This window comes from Daphnia pulicaria, chromosome 6 (assembly GCF_021234035.1).
Source record: "Daphnia pulicaria isolate SC F1-1A chromosome 6, SC_F0-13Bv2, whole genome shotgun sequence".
NCBI classification, from domain to species: Eukaryota; Metazoa; Arthropoda; class Branchiopoda; order Diplostraca; family Daphniidae; genus Daphnia; species Daphnia pulicaria.
The window spans coordinates 1408674-1432566 of NC_060918.1; the positions used below are offsets into that span (position 1 = coordinate 1408674).

General features: G+C 40.3%; 1 protein-coding gene across 1 annotated transcript; it reads right to left on the reverse strand.

Annotated features, from left to right (window-relative positions):
* Positions 1–1007: 1007 nt before the first annotated feature.
* LOC124343690 (cyclin-dependent kinase 4-like) lies at positions 1008–21085 on the reverse strand. The gene is made up of 7 exons (XM_046797121.1): positions 20491–21085; positions 16904–17242; positions 13003–13171; positions 3382–3523; positions 3047–3214; positions 2784–2944; positions 1008–2705 (listed from the first exon to the last, which is right to left on the reverse strand). The coding sequence occupies exons 2-7, from the start codon at positions 17055–17057 to the stop codon at positions 2324–2326; spliced, it is 1176 nt and encodes a 391-aa protein (XP_046653077.1). The 5' UTR covers positions 17058–17242; positions 20491–21085; the 3' UTR covers positions 1008–2323.
* Between the last annotated feature and the right edge of the window lie 2808 nt (positions 21086–23893).

The following is a 23893-nucleotide window of genomic DNA, read 5'->3' on the forward strand; positions in this document are numbered from 1 at the left end:
AGTCAAGTGACAAGCCGCTCGTTTCTCCTCATCACAACACGTGTATTTACCATGGATTATACAAATATATATATATATATATACTTGCATAATTAATTTTGACAAAAATGAAAAAAAAAAAATGACAAAACATTCAAAAATCAAATTTTTTTTAAAAACATTGTGTTTACGTAGTTTTTATAAAATATAATTCCAACTGCCGATCCGGCCGATTTTGTTTTACTCGGCCGGATCTCGTCGTTGTAGCGTATGGCGCACATCCCCCCCTTTAAGTCATCGCATCGGCGATTTCGTACATGAAAAATGCCGATATAAAATCGAGACACTAACAAGATATCGGGCGATTTCCAAATGGATACAAGAAAAACAAAATTACACGCACAAATAACCAAGACAAAAACAAAAAATTCGATGTAAAATTACACGGGAAGAAATTAAGACTCCCTTTTCGCTATTTCAGACAGCACCAAAACGGATGGAGACATTTCCTATTTATGTCCGTGGGGGTGTGAAGTCAATCATATTTGAATCAAGGGGCAAGTACAGGGCACATGATTGTTTGCTTCAAGACAAAAAGTTACATAGTACAAGATACCATTAAAAAAAAAAATCACAGAACACGGCGATTTGTGAACAACAACGCGATTGGTTAACGAGGCGGTTAACGCATTTTGGTCGGAGAGAATAATAAGTTGTTATTGGTCATTGAAGGGCTATTGGCTTACTTATGTTTATCGTCCAACGAAAGGCGAGGTCGATTTCAAAGAAAGTCTGATCGTGTTCAATCAAAAAGAGAATAATTAAAAAATAAATAATAATAAAAAAAAAAATATGTTGGGGGATGACTTAGGTGGTGTGGTTTTTATTTGTTGTAGCTCGGACTGTAAACTAATTTTTTTCCTTGAATTAATCGAAAAATAATGGTTTAACTGACTTGGCTGTGGGTGGGATATGGAGGGATGGAGGTTTGAGTTGTGAGTGACATATTGCGCTGAGAACGGATTGAATATTTCGTAGGAAATTGGATTTTTTCTATATTTTCTCGATTATGGCGGATCGCCAGTGAAGGGCGACTAATAGCAAAAAAAAAAAAAATAAATAAAAAAGGAGACTACTTTGAGTTGTTGAGACTGTTGTAACCTGGCTGTAATTTTTTCTGATATGTAGAAAGTTTCAATGAGACTGTGAGGATGTGGGCAGAAGTCAGGGCGAGTTGGAGAGATGTGGAGACCTGTAGGATATGTGTAGATTGCGGATATGTTGTTGTGGCAAGAGGTTCGGTTTCCTTATTGTCAAAAAATGATTTCTTCCTTCTGTCCAGTTATTTTCAATGCTGTACAACGGGCCATAGAAAACTAGATGATATTCAGAACATAAAGTAGTATGATACAGAAAAAAGAAAAGAAAGAAAAAAAAAAACAAACAAAATTATGACATTCCATTTGGCGAACACTGTAAGGTACAAGTACAAGGTTGTTGTGGCGGGCGAAATCGGCTTAGCACTGCAACACGATCATGATTCAATTGTAATTCGTAAACGACGCCCATTCATTCGTAGAAAGAAAGAAAAATAATAATTTATTTCGCAATTGTAGAGTGAAAGTAAAAGTGGGGGAAAAAAAAAAATTATTATTTCAATGGGTAAGTGGGTATGTTGGTAAAGTAAGATGAGAAATCGGCCTTCTTATGTAAGTTTCTTGTTTAAAAAAGGGACCGGAGAGTCTCGGAAAAGTAACAGAAGCTGGGGGGAAAAATTTGATTTAAGGACATGATTTGAATCGAGTAAACGGACCGATTCGATGGAATGACGATCGCTCAAGTTTAGAATTGAAATGATATTTTAAAGGGGTTAAATTGAAGGGGAGGTTGACATCTGTCGTTCCGCCGGATACTCTGCAGAGCGAATTCGGCAAACTATCACAGTCGTTCCCTTATAGTCATTTAAAAAAACAAAAAACAAGATTATCATTTTCGTTGTCGTTTGGTTAACACGCAAAACCCAATTGCGTGTGAGGAGGAGGATGAGCTGGAAAGTGAAGTCACGGAAGGAAACTAAAGAGAAAAACTGCTGTGGCTGTTATGGGTTGTTGTACTCTAGACATTTTTGCATTGGTTGTTGCTGGTTTCGGGGGTTGTGGGAAAACTAAACTTGAAAAACAAAAAAAAGTACTGCTGCTGCTGCTGCTGCTGACCAACGGGGTTCAAAGAAAACGGGAAATAAAGGAATTTCACCCCAGGTGAAAAATGGAAATCAAAGTTACAGATAGAAAAGAAGGGCGGAGGTAGCGTGAAAAAATTAAGAAAAAGAAAAAAGTTCCACGAGTCAATTGTCGGGTTCGGGTAGCTGGCCGTCAGCCGACGAGTGGCCAGAGTCGTCGTTGCTACTGCAGGACATGGGGACGGGCGTGTCGGATCGAGCGGAATCGGCCACTGGGCTGCTGCTCGAAAGAGAAGAGGTGGAAGACGGCGAGAAAGTGATGGGCGTGTAGCCGTCTTCGCGAAAGTAGCGATGCTGCAGGGCCTCGGCGGCCGTCACTCGCCTGGCCGGGTCGAAGGCCAGCATCTGTTCCAGGAGCTCGGCACCCGCATCACACAACTCGGATGAAGACACAGCGTTGCTGATGGACGTTGGCGGCCGATTGGCGAAATTGTTCCAGGGTAGCGACGTTTCTGGCCATTCGTCGATCGAAGGCGTTCCAATCACACTGTCGAAATAAACAAAATAGCGGAATTAAAGAAAAACAATCCAGCTGGGGGACTTGAGCTGTTGGCCGTAGGCTTACTCGAAGATTTTGGAAAGTTGATCCGCTTCCGATTGGCCGCTAAAGAGTGGCTTCCGGCGGAAGAGTTCGGCGAAGATGCATCCGCACGACCAAATGTCGATCGGAGTGGCGTAGCTCGTCGTCAACAACACTTCCGGCGATCGGTACCACAACGTGACCACCTGGAGCAAAATTCACGACGTCACAACCCACTCCATTTCGTCACACACACACAAAACAAAAAACGCCATATTAAAGAATGTGAAGACAAAACTGCCACTCACCACTGAAGTGAGAACCATGTGAACGTCGTAAATGCGGGCCAATCCGAAATCCGCCAGCTTGACCTGTCCAGCCGCCGTGACCAGCACGTTTTGGGGCTTCAAGTCTCTGTGGACGATCCGGTTGGCGTGCAAGAAATCCACTCCGCTCAGTATCTGATACATCAAGTACTGCCAGGTGGTCACATCGAGTCGAGAGTGTGGTGGACATCCATTAGCCAAAGACAAAGAAAACCAAATTTCCAATCGAGATTAGACACATGTGTTCTTCCAACGCAAAAGGTAATCTCCAAAGTGAAATAAAAATGAGAAAGAGAGAGGTAAAAAATTGAACGAACCTTGATGCGTTCAGCTCCGAGACCAGGTGATGGGCACCGTTCCAGGTACGAGGCAAGATCCTGATCCACGTGCTCAAACACCATGTAGAGGACCAACTGTTGCTCGTGCTCCAGCCGCGGGCCGTGGCAAATATCCAACAACCTGGAAGATAGATAGACAAAAGCTAACGTCAAAAATGGTTATCAAGTTTCTTGGCTTTTTTTGTTGTTGTCTTGGATACCGGTCGTCATTCTATTTCTTTTTGGGGGGTTTATCAAAGAGTGCTGACATGCCAACACGGAAATAAAAATGGAAACTAAACAAAATGGAGAATTTTTGTCCGGGGACAATAGTAGTTTCTTGTTGCCTCCGCTTCAACCGACAATCACAGGACCGACACAAAAGGAAAGAAAAGAAAACGGCAGATGGCGCCATGTCACTCGAGTGCAGAAGAAGAAGTTGCGGTGGGAGGATCGGTCCGCCGTCCATCAAGGACTTCATCTCAATTAAATATCACCCATCATCAAATTTCACCTCTTCTCCATTGAAGATGAGAGAGGCCGAGCAAGTAAGAAGATAGTGAGAAAGAAATTCGATCCGACGATCATTTAACAAACAATTTTTTCTTTTCTTTCTTTCTTTCTTATAGACCCGAGTTCTATTATAAGTTTTCTTTTGAGCATTGGCCGGTCTCCATTCAATCACTAGTAAGGGGGAAACAAAAAATACATCCATCACACAAAATAGCCCCCCAAAAAATCCATCAGCACACTAGACTATTGCCCCTCTGGTATTGAATTCCACCAGAGAGAGAAAAACATCCATTCTGGCACATTCTTCCACATACATTTGTGAGAATGGTGTGTGTGTGGATGATGGCGATGGGCCTATAAATCCTCGACCGAAAAAAGCTTTTAATGATCCGAAACACGAGTCACTTCACACTCGATTTCAGAGTGGCAAAGAATCGATCATTAAAAACAAAAGAGAAGGAAACTGCTTCTCTCTGAACCAGTTTTCCTTTTTCTTTCCTTTTTTAGTTAGTAGTGGCCAGTCAAGTCCAGAGTCTTGGCGACAAAAAAAAAAAAAAAAAGATTTTCTTTCTTTTTTTTTAAATTTTTATTTCGTGTGGAATGCCAAAAAAAAAAATTTCTAGTGTGTTAAAAAGTTCAAGGCAGTGTTTCTTTTTATATATATATATTTGAAACAAAAGAAGCCGCTAGTTTTTTTTAAAGAGCAGGGCTGGGTTTCCTATAATATAAAAGGCAAACTACTAAAAAAAAAAGACGGACCATTTCGGGCTTTTCTCTGTGAATGATGGGACCCCGAAAAATAGCCCCCCAAAAAGAAAAAAAAAAAAAAAGACTCGGCCCATGGAATATAAACCCCCTCTAAGAAAATGGAACATTACAAACACTAAGGGTATATATATATACGTATACCTACAAGAAATAAAAAAGTTTTGGCCTTCCATCCTTTTGAAGAGCTCAGTCATGCCGAAGTATAGGGACGGACTAGAAAAAAGGGGGTCAAAACTACATAGAGTGGGGGGTTGTTGTTATTATAGAAAGGGGCCCTTCTTCGCTGTGCAAGAGAGAGAGAGAGAGGGGATAGTGTACACCGAAAGGAGGAGCCCCATTTCCTGTGTGTTCTCCCGCGGTTCTCCTCTTCGCTGCGGTCCTCCGACCACCGAAGAGAGAGAGAACAAACTCTCCGCTCGCGCTGAAAGGTCTAGCGTCCATCTCCTCAGAGATGTTTACTCGACTTTTTCCATTCAGAAAAAAAAGAAAAGTATTTTCTTCAAATAGAAAGTACACTCGATCCTGAAGGGGGGGAGGAAAAAATATGGAAGCCAAAACAAAAGCAAAAGACGAAGCAGTCGAAAAATGCCCAGCCCTCACCACTTACGACGACAACAACTTCTAGCACTTAAAAAACAAACATGTCTGTCGACCTCATCAGATAACATTTTCTCCTTTCTTCACGTCCAGCAGCAGCAGCAGCAGCAGCTAGGAAACTATCTTCGCCCAGTTTTGTCTTTCATCTACTACCGATTGATTTATGAAATATATTATTTGGGAGAGTCCGTTTTTACAGTTGCAAAGCTTCCAGGAATCCTCCACGTAGTACATGTTTCTCTTCCGTACGCGCATTCCAGTTTCCCAGTTGAACCAGTTTCAAAAGACCCAATTGTTTCCAACTGACTCGGGCGGTCATAATTCCATTTGGAAAATAAAGAGGCAAGCCAAATGCGGGGATGGTTTAACAACTTCCTGCGCCTCACAAATCTAAAATTCCACCAACTTGTAGATCTACAAAAGAATCCCTGTATAGTTCCTTAACTACTTGCTCTCCCTTGTAACTCTACAACTTCATATCCATCCAATTTCCGCATACACTCTTGTGTGTGTGTGTGCAGTAGTGGCCGCTATAACCTGGTTAGAGTAGGAAAATAAATTCCACCCGATGGGGGGAATAACTCGGCGACAGAAAAAGAATTTCAGACGATTGTTTTTTTTTTTTGGGTGGTACGTACGCGGCGGGCATTTCAAATGAGCTCGAGCGTTACAATCAAGATCACCGGCAGCAGTCTTCTTCTTCTTCTTCTTTCCATTATTTTACTGCTGCTGCCTGCCGACTCCGAGTTCGTCATCCAATGTGGCGACATTGTCTGAATGTCATTCAGTTAGAGTGCTCGGTCGACAGCGGTCGAAAAAGAGTTTTCTGGTTTTTATTTATTTCGCAGAGAGAGAGAGAGAGGAGCCAATCCATTAAGATCAGCCATCCATCTCTTAGTCCCTTTCATAGTCCCCCCCCCTTCACACACACACAGCCCCCCCACCAATGGAATAACGAGTTAGTGTTCCCGAGTGGTCCATTAATCACGCGGACGCTTTTGCGCCAAACCTAGTCCTTCCCTCTCTCTCTCTAAAAAGACACGCAGACACGAAAATAGAGAGAGAGAGAAAAATAAAACCTGTATGGAGGATTAGCAAACACACGGGGGCCATCGATATTCTAGCCAAGACAAAAAAAGAAAACGAGCCAACACATTGTGTGTTCGTGATTATAGAGCTCCCGTTCAATCGAAGAGCTATCTCTTTCTCTCCCGAATCAAAAAGAAAAACAAGTTGGAACAAGAAGGGGCATCGGGAAACGAGAAAAGAATTCCCATCGCATTCCAATCGAAACCCCAAAAAAGAATGAAGAAGAATGCAGACGATCCAGCAGCTACCAGACGACAATTATGTCGTAATGACGTAACGCTACCAGCGACCAATCTGGCAATAAATCATCAAATTCGTCCACTTTTGATGCGATTCCAAAATCACGAGAATGCGAAAAAATATAAAAACATGTTCTCCTTCTTTTAGGTTTTGAATCAGAGCTCGTGGTCAAGCACAGATTGTCGGCCCTCGAAAAACAGACGGAGATATAGTGCGCACCTACTATATAGACATTCCTTCAATCTTTGATCTCGTTTCTGGTTATTTCTCCCCCCCCCTTGCTGGCTACAATTTCTCTGAAATATTCAAATGATGATCGAGTGGAGAAAATCACCCAAAAACTAGTTCTCCTTTACTGGAAATTTTTATTTTTTGGGAGAAAAATAAAATAAAAACAAATTCTTTTATTTCTCTTTTATTTTTTGTTTCGATTTCTCAGCGGCAGCTCCCGCACTTCCCGCTGTGCGTGACACGCGCTGGCATACACCGATAGCTAAAAACCCCTCCGCCATTGACTTGTCCATCACAAGATGGAATGCTCTTCTGTTACGGGGTTACAGACAAGAGGCGGCACAACACAAGCCGGGCGGCTTTCAAGACACAACAAGAAGGAACTGGTGGGGGAACGAAAAAAAAGACAAGATTTTGTGTTCTTCTTCTTCTTCTTTCTTTTTGTGTCTACCTCTCCACCGTTTGACCCCCCCACCTGCTGTTTGCCGACCTCCTGTACAAGGGACAATTCAAGAGACTGGAGGAGGAAACAAGTTGACTGTTGTATTGATTGCAGTGGTGCTACGAAGGAAAAAATGAAAATAACTTTCAGGTCAGTCCAGTTCAGTGTGTTCTTCAATTATTGAAAATCTCCCGCAGAGTAAAAAGAAAAGAGAGCGACTCTCTCAAATTATCTATTGGAATGTGTTTCTTTTCTTTCTTTTAAACATATTCAACACACAATAACAAACCAATCAGAGAGCCCAAAAAGAGAAGAGTATAGGGGTAGGTAGGAGGATGTTTCCACTGAGCGCGGGGGGATATGATTAAGAGCAACAAGGGCGCGGACAGTACTAAGAGAGAGAGAGTCTTTCACGTGCGCCGGAAAGGTCAGAATGAACCGAAAAAACATCAAGATGATGATGAAGGAGTAGCAGTTGGAATGAAAAGAGCTGTGGTGTTGTGTACTACTACTTGGCGGTGGAGAGGGAATAATAATTTCTAAAGAATGCAAACAACCGGTGGCGACTCTCTGGCCCAAAATAAAAATTTTAAGGAATGTCCGTCTTATTTTTTGGTTTTGTTTTACTTTTTAGACATTTCGTTGCTCAAAGAAAAATGGCTTTCGGCCGGATGCAATCAAAACCAAGGAGGAGGAGAAAATATGCACCTTCTCTTGTTTGAAATAATAAAATCCCCACTTTCAAAACTAGCGGGCAAAATAGGAGGTGTTAAAACTAACACGGGCCGAGAAATGTGTCAACGTTGTAGAAAGAAAAGAAAAAAAGAGAAAATTCTGAAAAAGAAAAAGTTAAAAAAAAAAAGGGCGCGAGCGTTTAAAGACGCGTGTTGATTTGCTTGTTTGATTGTGTGTTGTGTGTGTGGGTCGTGAAATGTTTGACTTGGAATTCATTTTCCCACGACGCATTTTTCTCTCCTTTTAAAAAATAAAATATTATCCCCTTCTTTTCAGTCAATTTTCAAGAAAACAACGATAGAGACTTATACTATCGATGATACAAGATGACCGGCCAATTTTTATTTTGTTCCAGGGGTGAAATGGCGCATTCCAAAATAAAAAATAATTTTTTTTTTTTAAAAAAAGGGCCCAGCTATATGAGGAGGGTGAATTAACAATCGGAAAAAAAGAGCTTCCCTTTGTTAATAAATAATGATGAAACTTTTTCTCCCATTCAGGATTTTCCGGACGGAAATGAGGAGAGTAAAAAAAAAGTGTCTGATTGGTTCATTAGGCTCGATCGTTAATTCCATGTGTGTGTGTGTGTTGGACGGGAAACCGCAACCATGGGGGGGGGGGACAATATCACGACCAAACAATTCGTGAGTGTAAACTACAAATAAATCACACGTCTATTCGGATGGAGATTACTCCTCCCCTCACAAACAAAACGATTGGATGTTGCGAGTCTGTGTCACACATTCGAGTACAAAAGAGCCGAACAGTTTGTAGACAAGAGGGGAAACAAGAGTCTGAAGAATGGAATGAAATAAAAATAAGAAACACATTAAAAATGGGGGGGAACCAAACTAAAAAAAAATATATATATATAGGAGGAAACATAAAAAGATCTCAACTTTCTTTTTAGTTCCATGGCGTTTTTCGGACTCTCTAATTATTGTCGGTGGGTCTCTATCCTCTTCTTTTTTTTAAAAAAAGAGCAACCTATTTCGATATTCCAAGATGAAGGGAGAGACCTTTTTTTTTTTTCTTGGAAAACAGAAAAATATTTTTTCCGGAAATTTATTTATTTTTCTAGGAGATTTATCCCATTTTTTTTTCATCTTCTTTGGATTACGTTTTACCTTGGAACCTGTCGCTCTGCTTTGTAATTAGGAAACAAAAGTATACATAAAGAGAGACCCCCGACTAGCCGCGATCCTGCTTCATCATCGTCTATGGCAGAGCTTATACAACACATCAAGCGTGTTGACACACTGGAAGGAAAACACAAGCGGAGAAAGAAAAAAAGATTTTCGAATAATAATCATAATCATAATAAAAGAACGATTTCGTCAAACAGCGGGGCGGATCTTGGGTGCCAAGGACTCGCCGGCACTCTCAACATCTTATACACTATACCAATATTCCATTAACAAGGCGCGATTTCTCTCCATGTGCGTTTCTTGGACGTCGAAGTTTTGACACACAAAAAAAAAATTGAATGAATGGACACTTTTTTTTCTCTCTATTTTAAATTTTCACACGTTATTGTTTTTGACGTCTCTTTTGTTACGACCTCATAAAAAACAAAAAAAAATTCTCTTATGGAAGAAGTACCGCCAGTCTAGACGAATAAAAATGAGCTCGAGGAACAAAAACAAACATCACGCAAGAAAAACAAAGGAAGCGCGAAATTCGAAACGATTATGAATCATTCAGACACAAAAACAGGCTAATAACAACATCATCGTTCAGAGAGAGAGAAAAAAGAAGACTGGTCGCTCGTTATTAGACTATTAAATGTCTTGTTGTTGTTATAAATAATCACGGCAATTCAAAAATGTTTTGGAAGGTAGCGCGCGGCCAGCTTCCATCCACCGTCAGTTTGTCTAGTTGGAAAATGATGGACCGACCACTTTATTATTTTTTTTTTTTTTACAAACAGCATCATTAAAGATTTCTTATGCTTCTTCTTTTAGAAACGCAATATAAGAGAGGGGGGAAAACAAATGGACGGCTGGAATCAATTATTCTTAATTAAATCTTTATCTACGGATTACGATCAGATGGGCAAGACCAGGCGGGGGGCTGTGCCCCCCTCGCCCACAGAGAGAGAAAAAAAAATTTCAAATAAATAAAATATCTAAAGAAAACCGGTTCTAACGTGATGGAACGCAAAAGACTTAAGAAATTTTTTTTTGGGTTCTCCGATAGATTTTTGTGCGCATCTTTATAGCTGTAGCGCTCAACAGCTGTCGTCAAAATAATTTATTTGGAATTTTTTTTTTCTGTTGGGGGTGTTTTTCTTTTTCTTTGGAAAATAAACATTTCTTGTGTTTTTCGCCATTAAAAAGAAATAAATAAAATTAAAAAAAAAAAATGAGGGAAAAGAAAAAAAAATATTTCTGAAAGCCAAATAGGATTTTCCCCAATTTTTCCTATTTGAGAAAAGAAAAATTAAATGAGACCAGGTATGTGACAGGAGGAGGACACAAATAAAGGAAAAATAAATATATCGGAACGTGGCTCCGGCTCCATCCATCTTACGGAGGATTCTCTCTCAAAAGCATTATGAATGATAAATGCTGTTTCCCGTGACAGATGGATATCCCTCTGCCTCAAAAGCAAGCCCCCTAGAACCCTATTAGGTCACAAGCTATGGTCTCATCTCTCTCCCTCATCTCCTCCTTCATTTTTCGGGGGCTCTTGTTGTTGTTGTTGAATCGTTGATGATTAACGGTATCGGATTGTGTCAACTTTTTCCATTTAAATGCATAAAGAAGTGGAAAAAATGCTTGACACGGACGCAACAACAACACATGAATAGTGAGCCAAACAAGAATTTGTTTGGAAAATAAAAAAAAGTCGAATAAATAAATAAATAAATAAATAAATATTTTTCCTTTTAAATATAAAAAAAAAAAAAATAACTTTTGCCCCTTTAACTGTAAACTTCCCTTGGACAAGAAAATATGAATGAACCGCGGGAAAGAAAAAAAGGAAACCCTCATAAAAATGGAGGGGAAAAAGTGCAGCCACCCAAAAATAAAACCACCGCACTGCACCGGTAATGAAAATGAGGCAATCTAAAAATGTAAATCTTTCTTTCTCTCCCACTATGAAAAAGTTTTTTCAATTGAAAACAAAAATGTGTGTGTAAGCGGACGACATATAACGACATCATACGGTGAAGAGGAGGAGGAAGTGGAGGAATGCCGCCGTCACAGTCAACAATTGGTAGGCGTCTTACAGAGAGACGAAACATTCCACCAGCGCCCCCACAACTCCTTTAACTCCTTTTCCATTTTTACAAGTCTATAATAATAATAAAGAAAAAGGAGCAGAAGGGAAAAGAAGCTGGGACTGGCAGGGGGCCGGCCATCATCTCACAAGACTTCTTGGTTGCACAACACACGATTATTATTAAAGTCGACGTGCCAATGAGCCTCAAACCACAGGGCACCTACTACGACACGATAATAATCATCATCACCACCACCACCACCGGTAATAATAATAAAGGGGCTCGACATAAAATAATTCAAAATGGAAACAAGAGTTTTTCTTTTCCCTTTTTAAATAGTTGTCAAAAAAGTGACTTCTCCACTTTCCCACGCTCAAAAGAGTCTCTCCATAACAAGACACACGGCCGTAAAAGAGGAGGACACAATTTAAACAAGAAAAAAACGGGGTGGAAGTATATCTCTATTGGATTTCAACGATTACAATCAATCAATCAATCAAATGGTTTAATGACTTGATTTTCTCGTTTGTCAAAAGGGAAACGACAAATTCCATTCGAAGGTGGTCGAATAGGTAAAAGGCCCGTAACGAAAGCTGAAACTCGACAAGAGCTAAAGAAAAACAACGAGCCGCCATCATCATCATCCGCCATCAGTCAGTCGTTGCAAAAAGACTTGGTCGTTTGTCTTTTTCGTTAATGGACAAGAGAAAGGATTCAAGTGGATAAGATGTCGTGAGGGTATATAGGAGAAAAGCTTAAAGGTAAATGCCAAAAACTGTCTCTCCAGTCTATATAAGAAGAAGAGGACATAAAAGAAAAAGAGACGTGACGTCACCAAGAGAATGTTCATTCATTGTCCCCTCAATCCCTTTTTTGTCTCGTCAAGAAAAACCAAATTCCTTTCCCGATTGTTTTCGGTTCAAATAAATAAAAAAACAAAAAAAACAAGTCTGGTTTTTATTTTATTTTTTTGGGTGGCTGTTGTGACAATCATGGCCGTCATCATCACCAGGTATCGCAAGCCAAGGCAATAATAATCAAATAACATTCTTTTTATTGTCTCTGTGTGAGTGTGTGATTGAATACTTTCGAATACAAAAGGAGGTCCTTCAAGAACGACGAACCCGAATGGCAGGTTCAGGTCCAGCGAATATTATTTCTTCTTCTTCTTTTTATTGTTTAAAAAAGAAGAAAAAGAAGAAGACAACGAGAAAACAACAATGTTTGTTGTGTTATATTACCTACAGGATTGTGTCTATCTCTTTTTTCTTTCAAAAGGTTATTTTTATTTTCAACTTTAAGCCACCCCGAATTCTATTCAAATGCGACAGACCGAAGCCCCCCCAGCAATCTACGAAAAATCAAGAGCTCTCTACAATGATGAAATGAAATGGCGCCTTTATTGTTCAAAGTTGACGGGACGGGGTCACACCGAAAGAAACAAATAATACGCCAAAAAAAGAATTGAGTTGGTTATTATTATTAGACTGAGAAAACTATTTCTCTTGTCTAGTCTCAAGTTTGACTTTTAAGAGAGGAGGTCCCTACAAGGAATTTTTGTTTGGTGTGGACCACCGCACTTTTGGATCCGCACCGGAGCATTTTCAGAATTTCTTTTGTTTGGCTCGGCAAATGGCCTTAGTCAAAAATTGAGCCGTCAAGTCCGTGTCGGGACATTTGGCAAGCGCAATGAAAAGCAAGGAGGAGGAGGAGGAATGCGCAATTGTTTGAACTCAAAAGAGAAGGTGGGATGCTTAAATTTTAAAAATTGACTTACCGGACGATGTTGGGGTGTTCGTATTTTTCCATCTGTTTGAGTAGGGAAATCTCCCGGAGCGTCGACATGGGCACGCCCTCTTCCGTCAGCGGCACCCGCACCTTCTTAAGCGCCACCATTTGACCCTCGTTGGCCGTATCCCGGGCCTTGTACACCGTTCCATAGGCTCCTGTTTTTATGCGCGCGATACAAATCAAACGAAATAAATCATCAAAATTGCTCAGTCAAAAATAACAAAACCAAAAAACAGAAAAATAGAAACAAAAAAGTGAGAGAGAAATGACGGCCTCGTCACGGATAGTTGGACATGTTATGCAAATGCAAATAGCTGCGACTTTTGGAACGGCTTCGTGACTACTGGAACGGGTTATAAAAAGAATGGAATAAATATATATCATTGGACGCCAAAGGGGGTGAACTGAACCTCTCTCTCTCTCTCTCAATCTATAACTAACTACCAGCATCTTGAAAAGAGTTTTTCGGACATTGCCAACATTCCAGTCCTCATTCCCATCCATCCAGATTAAACGAAAAGGAGTCAAAAGCCACCCACCCACCCAACCTCGGACGAGGAATCTCATCACTTGATACAGGATAGAAAAAAGAGCCTGCAGGAGGTCGATAATATGGAACAAATCAGAAGAAAACGAATTTCATCAAGTCTCACATTTGAAGAGATTTAGAGCATTAAACAGGTTTCATCTTCTTTGTCTCGAATGTCTGTCTATTTTGTCTGTCTCATAAAAGCGAATTCGACTAATCACAACAACAACTAGAGACACAGACAACCTGCACAACATTTGCCAAGGACCTCAACTGGTCCAATATTTCCAATTTCGCAAACTGGATGAACAACGTGTGGATTATTCTAGTCATTGGAGCCATCCACATGAGTGAATAGCCCACCCATTCTCCTTGAACGAGGAAAAAGAATTGACTTGATACAGGCAAAACCATTCCAATGAAAACGAATTTCATCAGTCTGACATTTAAAGAGATTTCGAGCATTAAACAGGTTTCATCTTCGTCTACAAATGTCTGAAAATGTCCGTCTCATAACAACGAATTCACCTAATGACAACTAGAGACACAGATAGAGGACCCAAGGACCTCAACCGGTCCAACATTTCCAATTTCGTTAACTGGACGAACAATGTGCGAAGGCTCCTTTTTTTACATCAGTCTGCAAAATCATTCCGCATTTCAATCGAATAAATTGAATTTAACCTCAAAAGATATTCGAGTCTGAGTGGCCAAAGACAATCAGAGACGTCGAGTGGATCGCAAACGAATTGATGAGCAAAGATTCGGGATTAACGACGCGCGGCACAACCACAACGCAAAGTTCAAACGAAATCATTTCGCAGAATAGACAAAAGCGTCAAAGATAATGCGCCCATCTGCCTCCCCCTGAACAATTGTCGTATTTCTTCTTTCTGTCTATCAAAACACAAAAGAAGAGAAGAATAAAACTTTCTTATCGTCTATGAGGGTCGCCTTTCGGCGACGAGGCCAGAAAATAAAACAAAAACACACCAAGAAAAAAGCCAAAAAGAAGAAGAAAAGATGCGAGAAAATTCCGACAGGCAGGTGCGAATCCCCCCCGTCTCCCTTTTTTTCTTTTTCAAAAAAAAAAAAAAAGGAGACAAAGGCCAACAGTTGAGTAATAACGAGGTAGCAGATGTTTTCGTGTCCTTCCCGAAAAGATGTGTATGTGTTTTTTCTCTCTTTCTCCTTTTAGAATCTCCTCTCTCAACCTCGTTCCTCCTTTTTTCTCTCTGATGGGGGTTTTAAATTAACACAACAATGAGGTGGCCGTGCAGTGCTGGTGCTCACGCAATACACCCAGGCAAGTAATATAGTCACGTGACGGTTGACACACAAGGCAGATGTGGTTCTGATGAGGGATGTGCTTATTATAAATACTGTCCAGGTGTTATGTGTGTATATACAAGGGGAGAGAGAGAAAGCAAGGGGGGTTGGCGCGTCATTCAAACGAAAGAGAAAAAACTCAAATTCACTCACGGCTTTAAAAAAAAAAAAAAAAAAAACAGACGCATGATAGAAAGAGGGGGGTGAGAGATGGGGAAATGTACACGACCCTAAACTTGTTGAACCGGAAACAGCTGACACCGATCCCTTCGTTTTTTTTTTTTTATAGTTTTTGTTTGTTGGAGAAATCGGAACTCGCGATTGGAATTTCCGATCCGCAGGGAATCGTCAAAATTCTTACGACTAATAAGCGAAAAAATGTCTGCCCTTTTATTTGACTTTTCATTTCGCATCCCCCGCCTCGGTATAGAAATTCCTGGGCGAATTCCATCGGAAATGCTATCCGCTCACGATTCTCTTTATTCAGTGTTATTTCGGCAACACATTATAGATCCATTAGGAGCTCAATCGATCAAACGATGGACGATCAACGGAATTTTCTTTAGACTTTTGGGGAAATACGTCAAAATGTGTCTGACCTCTTTAACGTCAAAACTTTACTATTTTTTTCCACCAGGGGATTTTCTATCTCTGATATTTTTGCAGAATAATGTTCCAATGATGTGCACCCCTGGAAGAAGAAAATAGTAAAGTAAGAGGAGGGGATATCGAGGGCAAAGAACCTTCTTTCACAAGAAGATGGATCTTTTCTTTTTTTTTCCTAAAGAGAGGGGGGAAAACTCGGGGGGTTGTTGTTGAATCCCTACCAATAGTTTTCTGTATAGAAGTACAGAGAGGAGGGACGGTATTGTGGAATTCTTTATTCCTCCCCAAAATCTTTTTTCAACCGAAAGTCTATACCCAAAAGCAATGACTAAGGGCGAAAAACCGAATTTCTCGGTGATTGGGGTAAACATGAAAATATTCCAATTTTTGCAATCCGTCGTCTACCTGTTGGAATGATGCAAAAACATGATGAAGTAGCCAAAAAAAAGTAAAAAAAAAACCAACATTAATAACATCTCTTCATAGCTCGGGGATTTTGAAATTTTCATTAAAAACTTTTGGCCAAGAAGACTTTGTTGCTCTCCCAGGTAAAAACAGTTCAGGTCAAAATATACACATTCCTCGGCTACTTTATTTTATATACGCCATCCCCACCCCCCCTTCGCCCTAATATAAACCCCCCAAAAAAACCCAAAGGAAAAAAAACCGCCCTAAATAAAAATTCGATGAAAGAAGAAGAATGCCAAAAAAATCCCTAGCTAGGTCTTACATGGCCATACTTTATTATTATATAGAACAGCCGATGTACAAGTCCCCCCTTCTTTTTTTTCTGGTGGGGGTAGTTATTTTTATATCTATATATACACACAGCAAGTATACACACATATAGACCTAACCTAGTATAGAAATAGGTCTTTTCATAAGAAACCCTATATATATATATAGAATCCCTATTGAATCAACCCCCCAATACTACAAGTCTAACGGGAACAAGGGAGGAAAACGGTTGCGCAACCTACTGTACTTGTACGTAATAATAATAAAAAGAAATACAAGTAGGCTTTTTATTCTCTAGCTTCTCTTATGGCTCCTTTATTATATATATACGTGTACTACGACCCCGTAAGGAGACATTCCTCACTTTCCTGTTCTGATATCCCCCAAAAAGCTCTTTGCCTCCTCTATCTCTCTATCTCAAAGATATAACTGTATTATCACACAAAAAATGTCCTAGTGTGGGTGGCAGCTCGGCGTGAATGTCGAGAATGTGTTGGGGAGGCGATTTGTCCACGTCAAGTCCCGAAACGACACACACAAAAAAAGGGGGAGAAAAACTCTGCTTCACGGAAACAAGTTGATGAATAAATTCGAGCAAAGTGTTCCGAAAATGAAAAAAACCCCTTCGACTCTCGTTTGGGATTATGTCGGCCATTTTGTTTCACTTAGTTGTTATGTAACGTACCATTGCCGATGAGGGCGATTTCTTCGTAATGACTGGAATCGCCCATGGCACGCCTCTGCTGCTGCTGCTGTTGTTGTTGTTGCTCTCCTACAACGACGACTTTGGACGACATCGAAGACTTTTTGTAAGCCATCGATCCTGCAGTGCTGGGCATGACTTATTTTTGTTGCTTCTTGTGCTCAAAGACGGGGTGGAACGTGCGGGGGCCCACCAGCCGGAACTTCCGTCTTCAGAGATGACGACGACACTCCCCAACTCCTTTGCGTCGCCTCCTACACCGACAACAACCAGGAGACCATCACAGCATTAGCCAGTCCGCCTCGTCAACATCGCCATCACCTAAATAAAGTAAATAATCGATTAAAAATATGCCAAAACGATCCAATAATCGACTCGATAAACACAGATGATTATACACAAATATCAAACACATGAATCAATAAAACGGCTCCTAATTTACTCGGCAGCATCAACGTGTTCACTGGCTTCAGTTTGAATTGATTCGTCACCATCAAAATCTATAAGCGTCCGTCTTGAATCTCAGAATGAAAGAGCCCAGATGGAGCCCAGCAAGTCTTCCATGACTGAACAAACACAGAAAAAAGGAGGAAGCCGTTTCTATACAATTCTAACGTCTCTCATTCAAAAACTTCCAGTTCCAGTAGTTTCCTTTTAAACATCTTCGCGTCTATTGTTCCAGTCACCAGAAGAAAAAAAAGTCCGATCGGATCCTCTAGCTCACAAGCAGCTGTTGCTTCTGCTTGTTCCAACTGCTTTTTTTCTTTTTCGCTCTTTCCTCTCCCCTTCCTTTGGCAAAGATGTATGAATGAATGGATGAATAGGGGGGATAAGAAATGGAAACATTTGTGAGTGTGTGTGTGTTTGTGTGAGGAGAGAGGAGGAACCCCACAAAGCTCTCTTTTCCAACACCCCCGGAAGCGGAGTGTTAGTAAACAGGGCTATAAGGACAGAGGGGGTCATATCTACTGTATCTGCATCTTTCCTTTGCCTGTTTTTTCCCCTTATATATTTTTTCACGGAGCATTCCGGTGTGAGTGCGGAGGAAAAAGATAGTGAGAGAGAGAGCCTTAAAGAGGGAAAATAAAGGTGAGGAAGAAGAAGAAGGAAAAATATACATACAAGGGAAAAAGAGAGAGAGAGAAAAAGACTTTGTCCAGTCATCTTATCCGGTCAAACATCTGCCCGACAAGCGCGTACCAGGTCAAACAAATATCAATGGAAACTTTATATTCTTTTAAATAAAAACTTTTTCTTCTTTTACCTTTCTAGATATTTTTACAACCTACTTCTTTTGTTTTTATCTGTCAATATTAAAACTGTACTAGCCCAAATAACCGCCAATAACGAAAACACACATTCCTCTCTACACCGCCGACTGACTGCCCACTTAAAAATCCCAAGTCCAATTTTAATCGCTGATGGCAATACAATTTGGATGAAAAAATGCGTTTATCGCACATCGAGATTAACGGATCACACATTTTGGTAGACGTTAATTCGTGGAAGAGATGATTTAGTTTGCGCAGTGCGTGATATTTGTTCCACCCACCCAGGAGGCCAAAAATGAACGAACGCCATTTAAAAATAAAAATTGGTGTGGGGGCACTGTCGTCTGCATTCACGAGATGGAAACTGACACAAGCGCTCATAATACGCTGATAAAAACTCATGGGTAAGAGAGAATGAGTGAAATCAAACAGACGGGAGAGAGAGAGAGAGAAAGATGTGAGAAAGGCCAGACAAAACAGGGCGCCACCACATGGGGAATGGGGGGAACAGACATACAGACAGTCGCACAAGAGTTAATAATAAAAAAATAAAAAAAGTTGCTTGTTGAATGTAATTTAGTTATGACAAGACCAGGCCATGGCAACACGCACATGTGTCTCAATCGAGACTAAACCCTCTCACTTTGACTTCCGCATCTGATAAAAACAAAAGATCCATTTCCTCGAGTGCCAACTGCGGGATTGACGAGCATCCAGATATCGAAGGTAATGGCTAAGTCACTTGTTCATCATTTCGGCTTAGAGAAGAAGCTCGTGCAGTTCAAATTTCCACAAGAAATCTCATCGAGATAACAACTAGACTGTAATTGATCAAATGCCCAGCGAATTTCAGCGATTAATCGAGGAAAATATCCGGACTCACGCCAGAGACACACACACACACACACACAACGTATAGACACGTCGTGTGTATAATAATCGGCAGTGATGACGTCTAAAGTCTCTCCCGAACGAAAATAAAAAGACAAAACTGGCTCTGGCACACACACGCCACTAGGGAATAAAAAAACAAAATGGCCGCCGCCGCCATTTTAGGCAACTCACGAGACGCGCCTCTCACGGTTCTTGCCAACATGTCGTGCCATGTCAACTGCGGGATAAAAACCTTTCCCCTATTCCTACACATTTGACAAATCGAGTCGCTGTAATTCAAACTTTATTGAAAATGAAATATTTTCAATAAGATAAGAAAAATCAAATGAATGGAGTGAAAACCGGACGTCATATCACGAAAGGACACGTGATCGGATCATGGGAAGTCGACGTCATAAAAAAGAATCAGTGACGACACGATCCATTAATTTTTTTAAAAAGGATTTTGCAACGATTGGTGTAATTTAGAATGGGGCAGTAGTAAAGTAAAGAACGATGTTGCATGAACATCGTTTACCATTTACATCGATTTGCTTTTTCTAACTGTCGGTGAAAGAATCTTACAAAATTATGCAGCAATGCAGTCGGTTAAGTGTCTAAATAGGGGAAATTCAAATTTGAAAAAGTTAAAAACAAAAAAGACCATGAATGAAGAACAAGTTGGCCGAAAACCAAAAACACTCCACCCTGGAAACTAAATAACCAAAATCCCTTTTTTAAACCCTCTCGAGCTGCTGCAATGACGAAATGATTATATCGTGGTTTGACGAGGAAACCTCAAATGTATAATCAGTCGGAAATTGACTTAACGTCCTGGCGAGTCATACTATCAAAGTGAAATTAGTTTTTTTTCGAAAGACGAGTTAACTTTAAATATAATAAAAACATGTAGGCTCATGGAAGATAAGGAAGAGAAGGTCAGGACTTTTTGGGGGAGAAACGGAGAGGTCGCCAAAACATAAAAGGGAGATCCCCGTTTTTTCACACGGTTCTCTCGGTGACAGGACCCTCTTCTTCTTCTTCCCACACACACACAAAACTATATACTGTACACCCTTCTCTCCTAGAAATTCAATCAAATCTAATGTATCGACCAAGTCGAAGCTAGAGAAAAAGTGTCGCGTTGCGTCTAGACATGGCAGCCATTGGAGCGATCCACACAAGGAAATCTTGTACTAGTCGGCAATTTTTGACTCGTTTGGCCATTTCAACATGTGTGTGAGTCTGGTTGCCGTATGTGTTATGTAAAGAACGGCGCAAAGTCTGCGTTGCTTTGCCACGAAGCACAAAGTAAACAATCAATATGGCCGTCAAAATTGGACATGGGGGTCATTTAAATTCCATCACGTTTTTTTTTTTTTTACCCAACGACCAAACAAGAAAAATAAGGAAAATTTTACGTACCAAAAATCAAGGCTCAAAATCGGCAATCCGGTCACTTGAAATCGCTAACCACGCGACAGAAAAATGGCGAATCCCCCCGGTTATCGACGTGTTGATTTCACTTGATTAATATTTTCCCAAAATAAAATTTTCCAATTCAGTGTTATTAAGACGTGTCAAACTTGTCGTTGGGTTCAATTGGGCACAGACACGATGGACACTTTTTTGAATGGCAGTTCAGTTCATATAATTGATGAGAGATTAGGAATATATAAATGTGCTCAAGTTTCTTTGAAATTGTGTTTTTAGAGAAGAAGGAGAGCGAAAGACTTGGAGATCTGACTGGGACGCAGAGTTGGGATTGAATGGAGAGAGACCATGGAGAAAAATGGAAGGGGGCATGGCCAGGACGATTTTTCAGACCCCCCCTTCTTCTCCTGCCTCCCGGTGCACTACACCCAATGATGGCCCCTCCCCTCTCAAATGGGGTCCGCTGTAAACCGAATGGCGGCTTTCGAACGGGCAACACATTCCGGTAAATCTTTTAACAATTTGCACGCAAGTCCTGCTACTCATTTTTTATTACCAATTTTATGTTTCACTTGAAAAGATTAAGACTGTTACTGTGTGCACTTTCTCGACGGCACAGGCGATTCTAGCAGACGATGATAAAAATCCAACACGTGTCTAAACAATCGAGCGCCATCAGGTGGCCATTTTATCGGACACAATTTATTCACAGACTTTTACAGCCACAAGTTGATCGTTTTAAGTTATGTAACAATTTAAGTTATCTCACATTTTACTGGAGATCGGACCAAGGGTAATTCAATTGATTGCACAAGTAAAAAAACGGAGATATCGACAATTGTAAACAAAAACACAACGGTGAGAGCTTCCATCTATCGGCCAACTCGTAGTGATTGGAGTCATTTCAAAAATGACTTTCAAGCTCGTACTACTTCCGGAGCTGAGCTTCAAGCAACATAACCCCTCCCTTCCTTGAAAAAATGTAAACATTGTTCCTACTCGAGTGTCTCATTTTACTAATAAAAAAAAAATAGACTTAAGAAACTAAAGAAATAACAAGGCAGAGAGAGACCGTGTCGAAGAGCGCCGGGAGTTCGCAACCTTGATTCATATCTTAGTTCCTTTTTTTTATATTTATTTATAATAATAATTCGTCGTACGAGTGCTGTATACAATTTTTATTTTTTGTTTTTTGTGTAATCCTTCGACACAAATTCCATTTTCAAAATTTTCCCTGCAGATAAGTTTGTCGTTATGCCGGTATTTTATTATACAATAGATTCCAGCGCTATCTGTGGCAAGTAATAGCTCTTTCAGGCTTGTGTGTGTATAGAACTCGATCTTCACATCGCCTTAAGCCCTTCTCCAATTTGAAACATGGAGACTTCTTGCATCATAGATCAGCAGACCAAAGTACACGGCGAACCAACTCACGAAAAAACAAAACAAAAAAGTATTCCAAATATTTTGTCTCCAAGTTATTCTGCCTTCGGGGAAATGAACGCAAAAATTGTGAACGCAAAAATGATTTAAATGTCTCTAAAGTGATCCTTCATTCGAATCTGCCTGTATCCCATATTTGTCAAATACTTAATAAGAATGCATTTTAAATAGAAAAGCGCATAAGCTTGGATCCGATCGACGAATATAATTTAGTCCAATAGAAATAGAACCTTCGTTATATTAACAGCGTTGCTGTCCGGTTACACTCTGTTTGCGGCAGGATTCCTTAATGCATTTTGTCACATATTGACCGAGTTTTTCCCTTTTATTGAAAAATGTCAATCATTCCAATAACTTTTGCCGAAAATGCCGAACCCATTTTCAACAAATTCGTGTAGAAATTCTTGCACATTTCTCTGTGGGTTTTTTTTAGTAGATTTATCTTTATTTGTTACGTTGCGCCATATAGTTTAAGAGTCCCGATCCATGAATACCAAAAGTTCACACGATAATCATTTGCACTTACCTGCTAACTGATAGAGTAATAATGTGTTGCCTATACAGCCCGATCTGCCGCGAAGAAAACAAATAGGATTCCCGTGTGATAAAATTGTTAGCGAGTCAAGACTAACTCACAAAATACAAGAAATTCGAAGCTTTATAAGTCTCAGAAGAAGAGAGGCATTATTAAATGTTGCTGGTTCAGCTTCGAAATCTTTTTTAACTGGTTTGCTATACATCAATCCGGCCACGGATCGAAAGTCAAGTTGATTTATTTACGAAACTTATCAGTGATTGATCGAATGGAATGACAAAAATGGATTTCCCCTATCAAATTTCTTTTCTCTTTCTCTTTTGTCTTTTTAGTTGCAGAGTCGATTGATACCAGAACAAGGTACGTCCTTTGATTCCAACGCGCGTCTCTCATAAGGAAATGGACATTTATATTTGAATGGATGCGCCTTTTTGACTAGTTATTATTCGCGGATTTGGCTAGTTGGTCGTCGTGATGCATCATATCATTACTCTTCGAGATTGTCGCTCTGTGTTCTGAATTTTCTGTGTGTCTAGGGTATTCGCCGCCGTCGCCCTTACCTTGGCCTTGGTTTAGATATATCTATGGCCTGGTGATTGGACGGAGATGTGTATAGACACACTGGTGCTGTGTGTTCACATAAAGGCACCTTGTTTCTTTCAACAGCACACAACCAGCATCGTCGTCGTCGTCGCAAGTCTGATTTGAATACACCTTTTTATGGCGTGGAGAATGTCGTTGGATTGCCGGATCTCTTGTATGGCAGCGCAGGGATTTTCCCCTTTTAACAATTTTTAATGAACACACATACTGGGCTATTTGTACACACAGCGCTTTAGGGGCTTGTGTGCTGCAACTGGGACGATCGAGGTGGTCGATAAGTAATTTCTCAATAATCAATGGAATTGTTTTAATGAAAAAAAAAGGACTGAATTCCAATTGGTTTATATGCTTGTATCGAAGAATCCCGCCCTCCGGGAGCAATTCTTACATAGTCTGCAAGCCAATGCGCTAACAAAGGCTATCTTTTCATCCGCAGCAAGTCGTGCTGTGTGTCTTTTTTCGGGGAGTCATTGGTAACTGGAGAACCGTGAAGCGAAAACAAGGTTCGTTCCTTGTTTTTACCTTCGCCAAAATTAGGCAATTTGAAAAAAAGAGACATTGTCAATATAATATAGACTGGTACGTCATTTTCATCATTGATTTTGTTTGAGCAATGTAATCTCGGATTAAGTGGAGAAACGGGAGCTATAAAAATCGTGACTGGATTGAACTTATAGGTCCTATACTTACGTAACTATATAAATGAAACTTTAAAAGGTACAGCTGCGTCCTCTGCGACCTTTTCGTGTGAGGACCCGTACATTTCTAGCACTTTCCAGGACACTTTCATTTTCTTTGGCTGAATTTCGAACG

Coding starts and splice junctions, on each gene's coding strand:
- LOC124343690 (XM_046797121.1), bottom strand. CDS start 17,057: ATGCCCAGCACTGCAGGATCGATGGCTTACAAAAAGTCTTCGATGTCG. Junction 2,945..3,046: donor ACATGGTTCTCACTTCAGTG/GTGAGTGGCAGT, acceptor ATTTTGCTCCAG/GTGGTCACGTTGTGGTACCG. Junction 2,706..2,783: donor CAACTTTCCAAAATCTTCGA/GTAAGCCTACGG, acceptor TTATTTCGACAG/TGTGATTGGAACGCCTTCGA.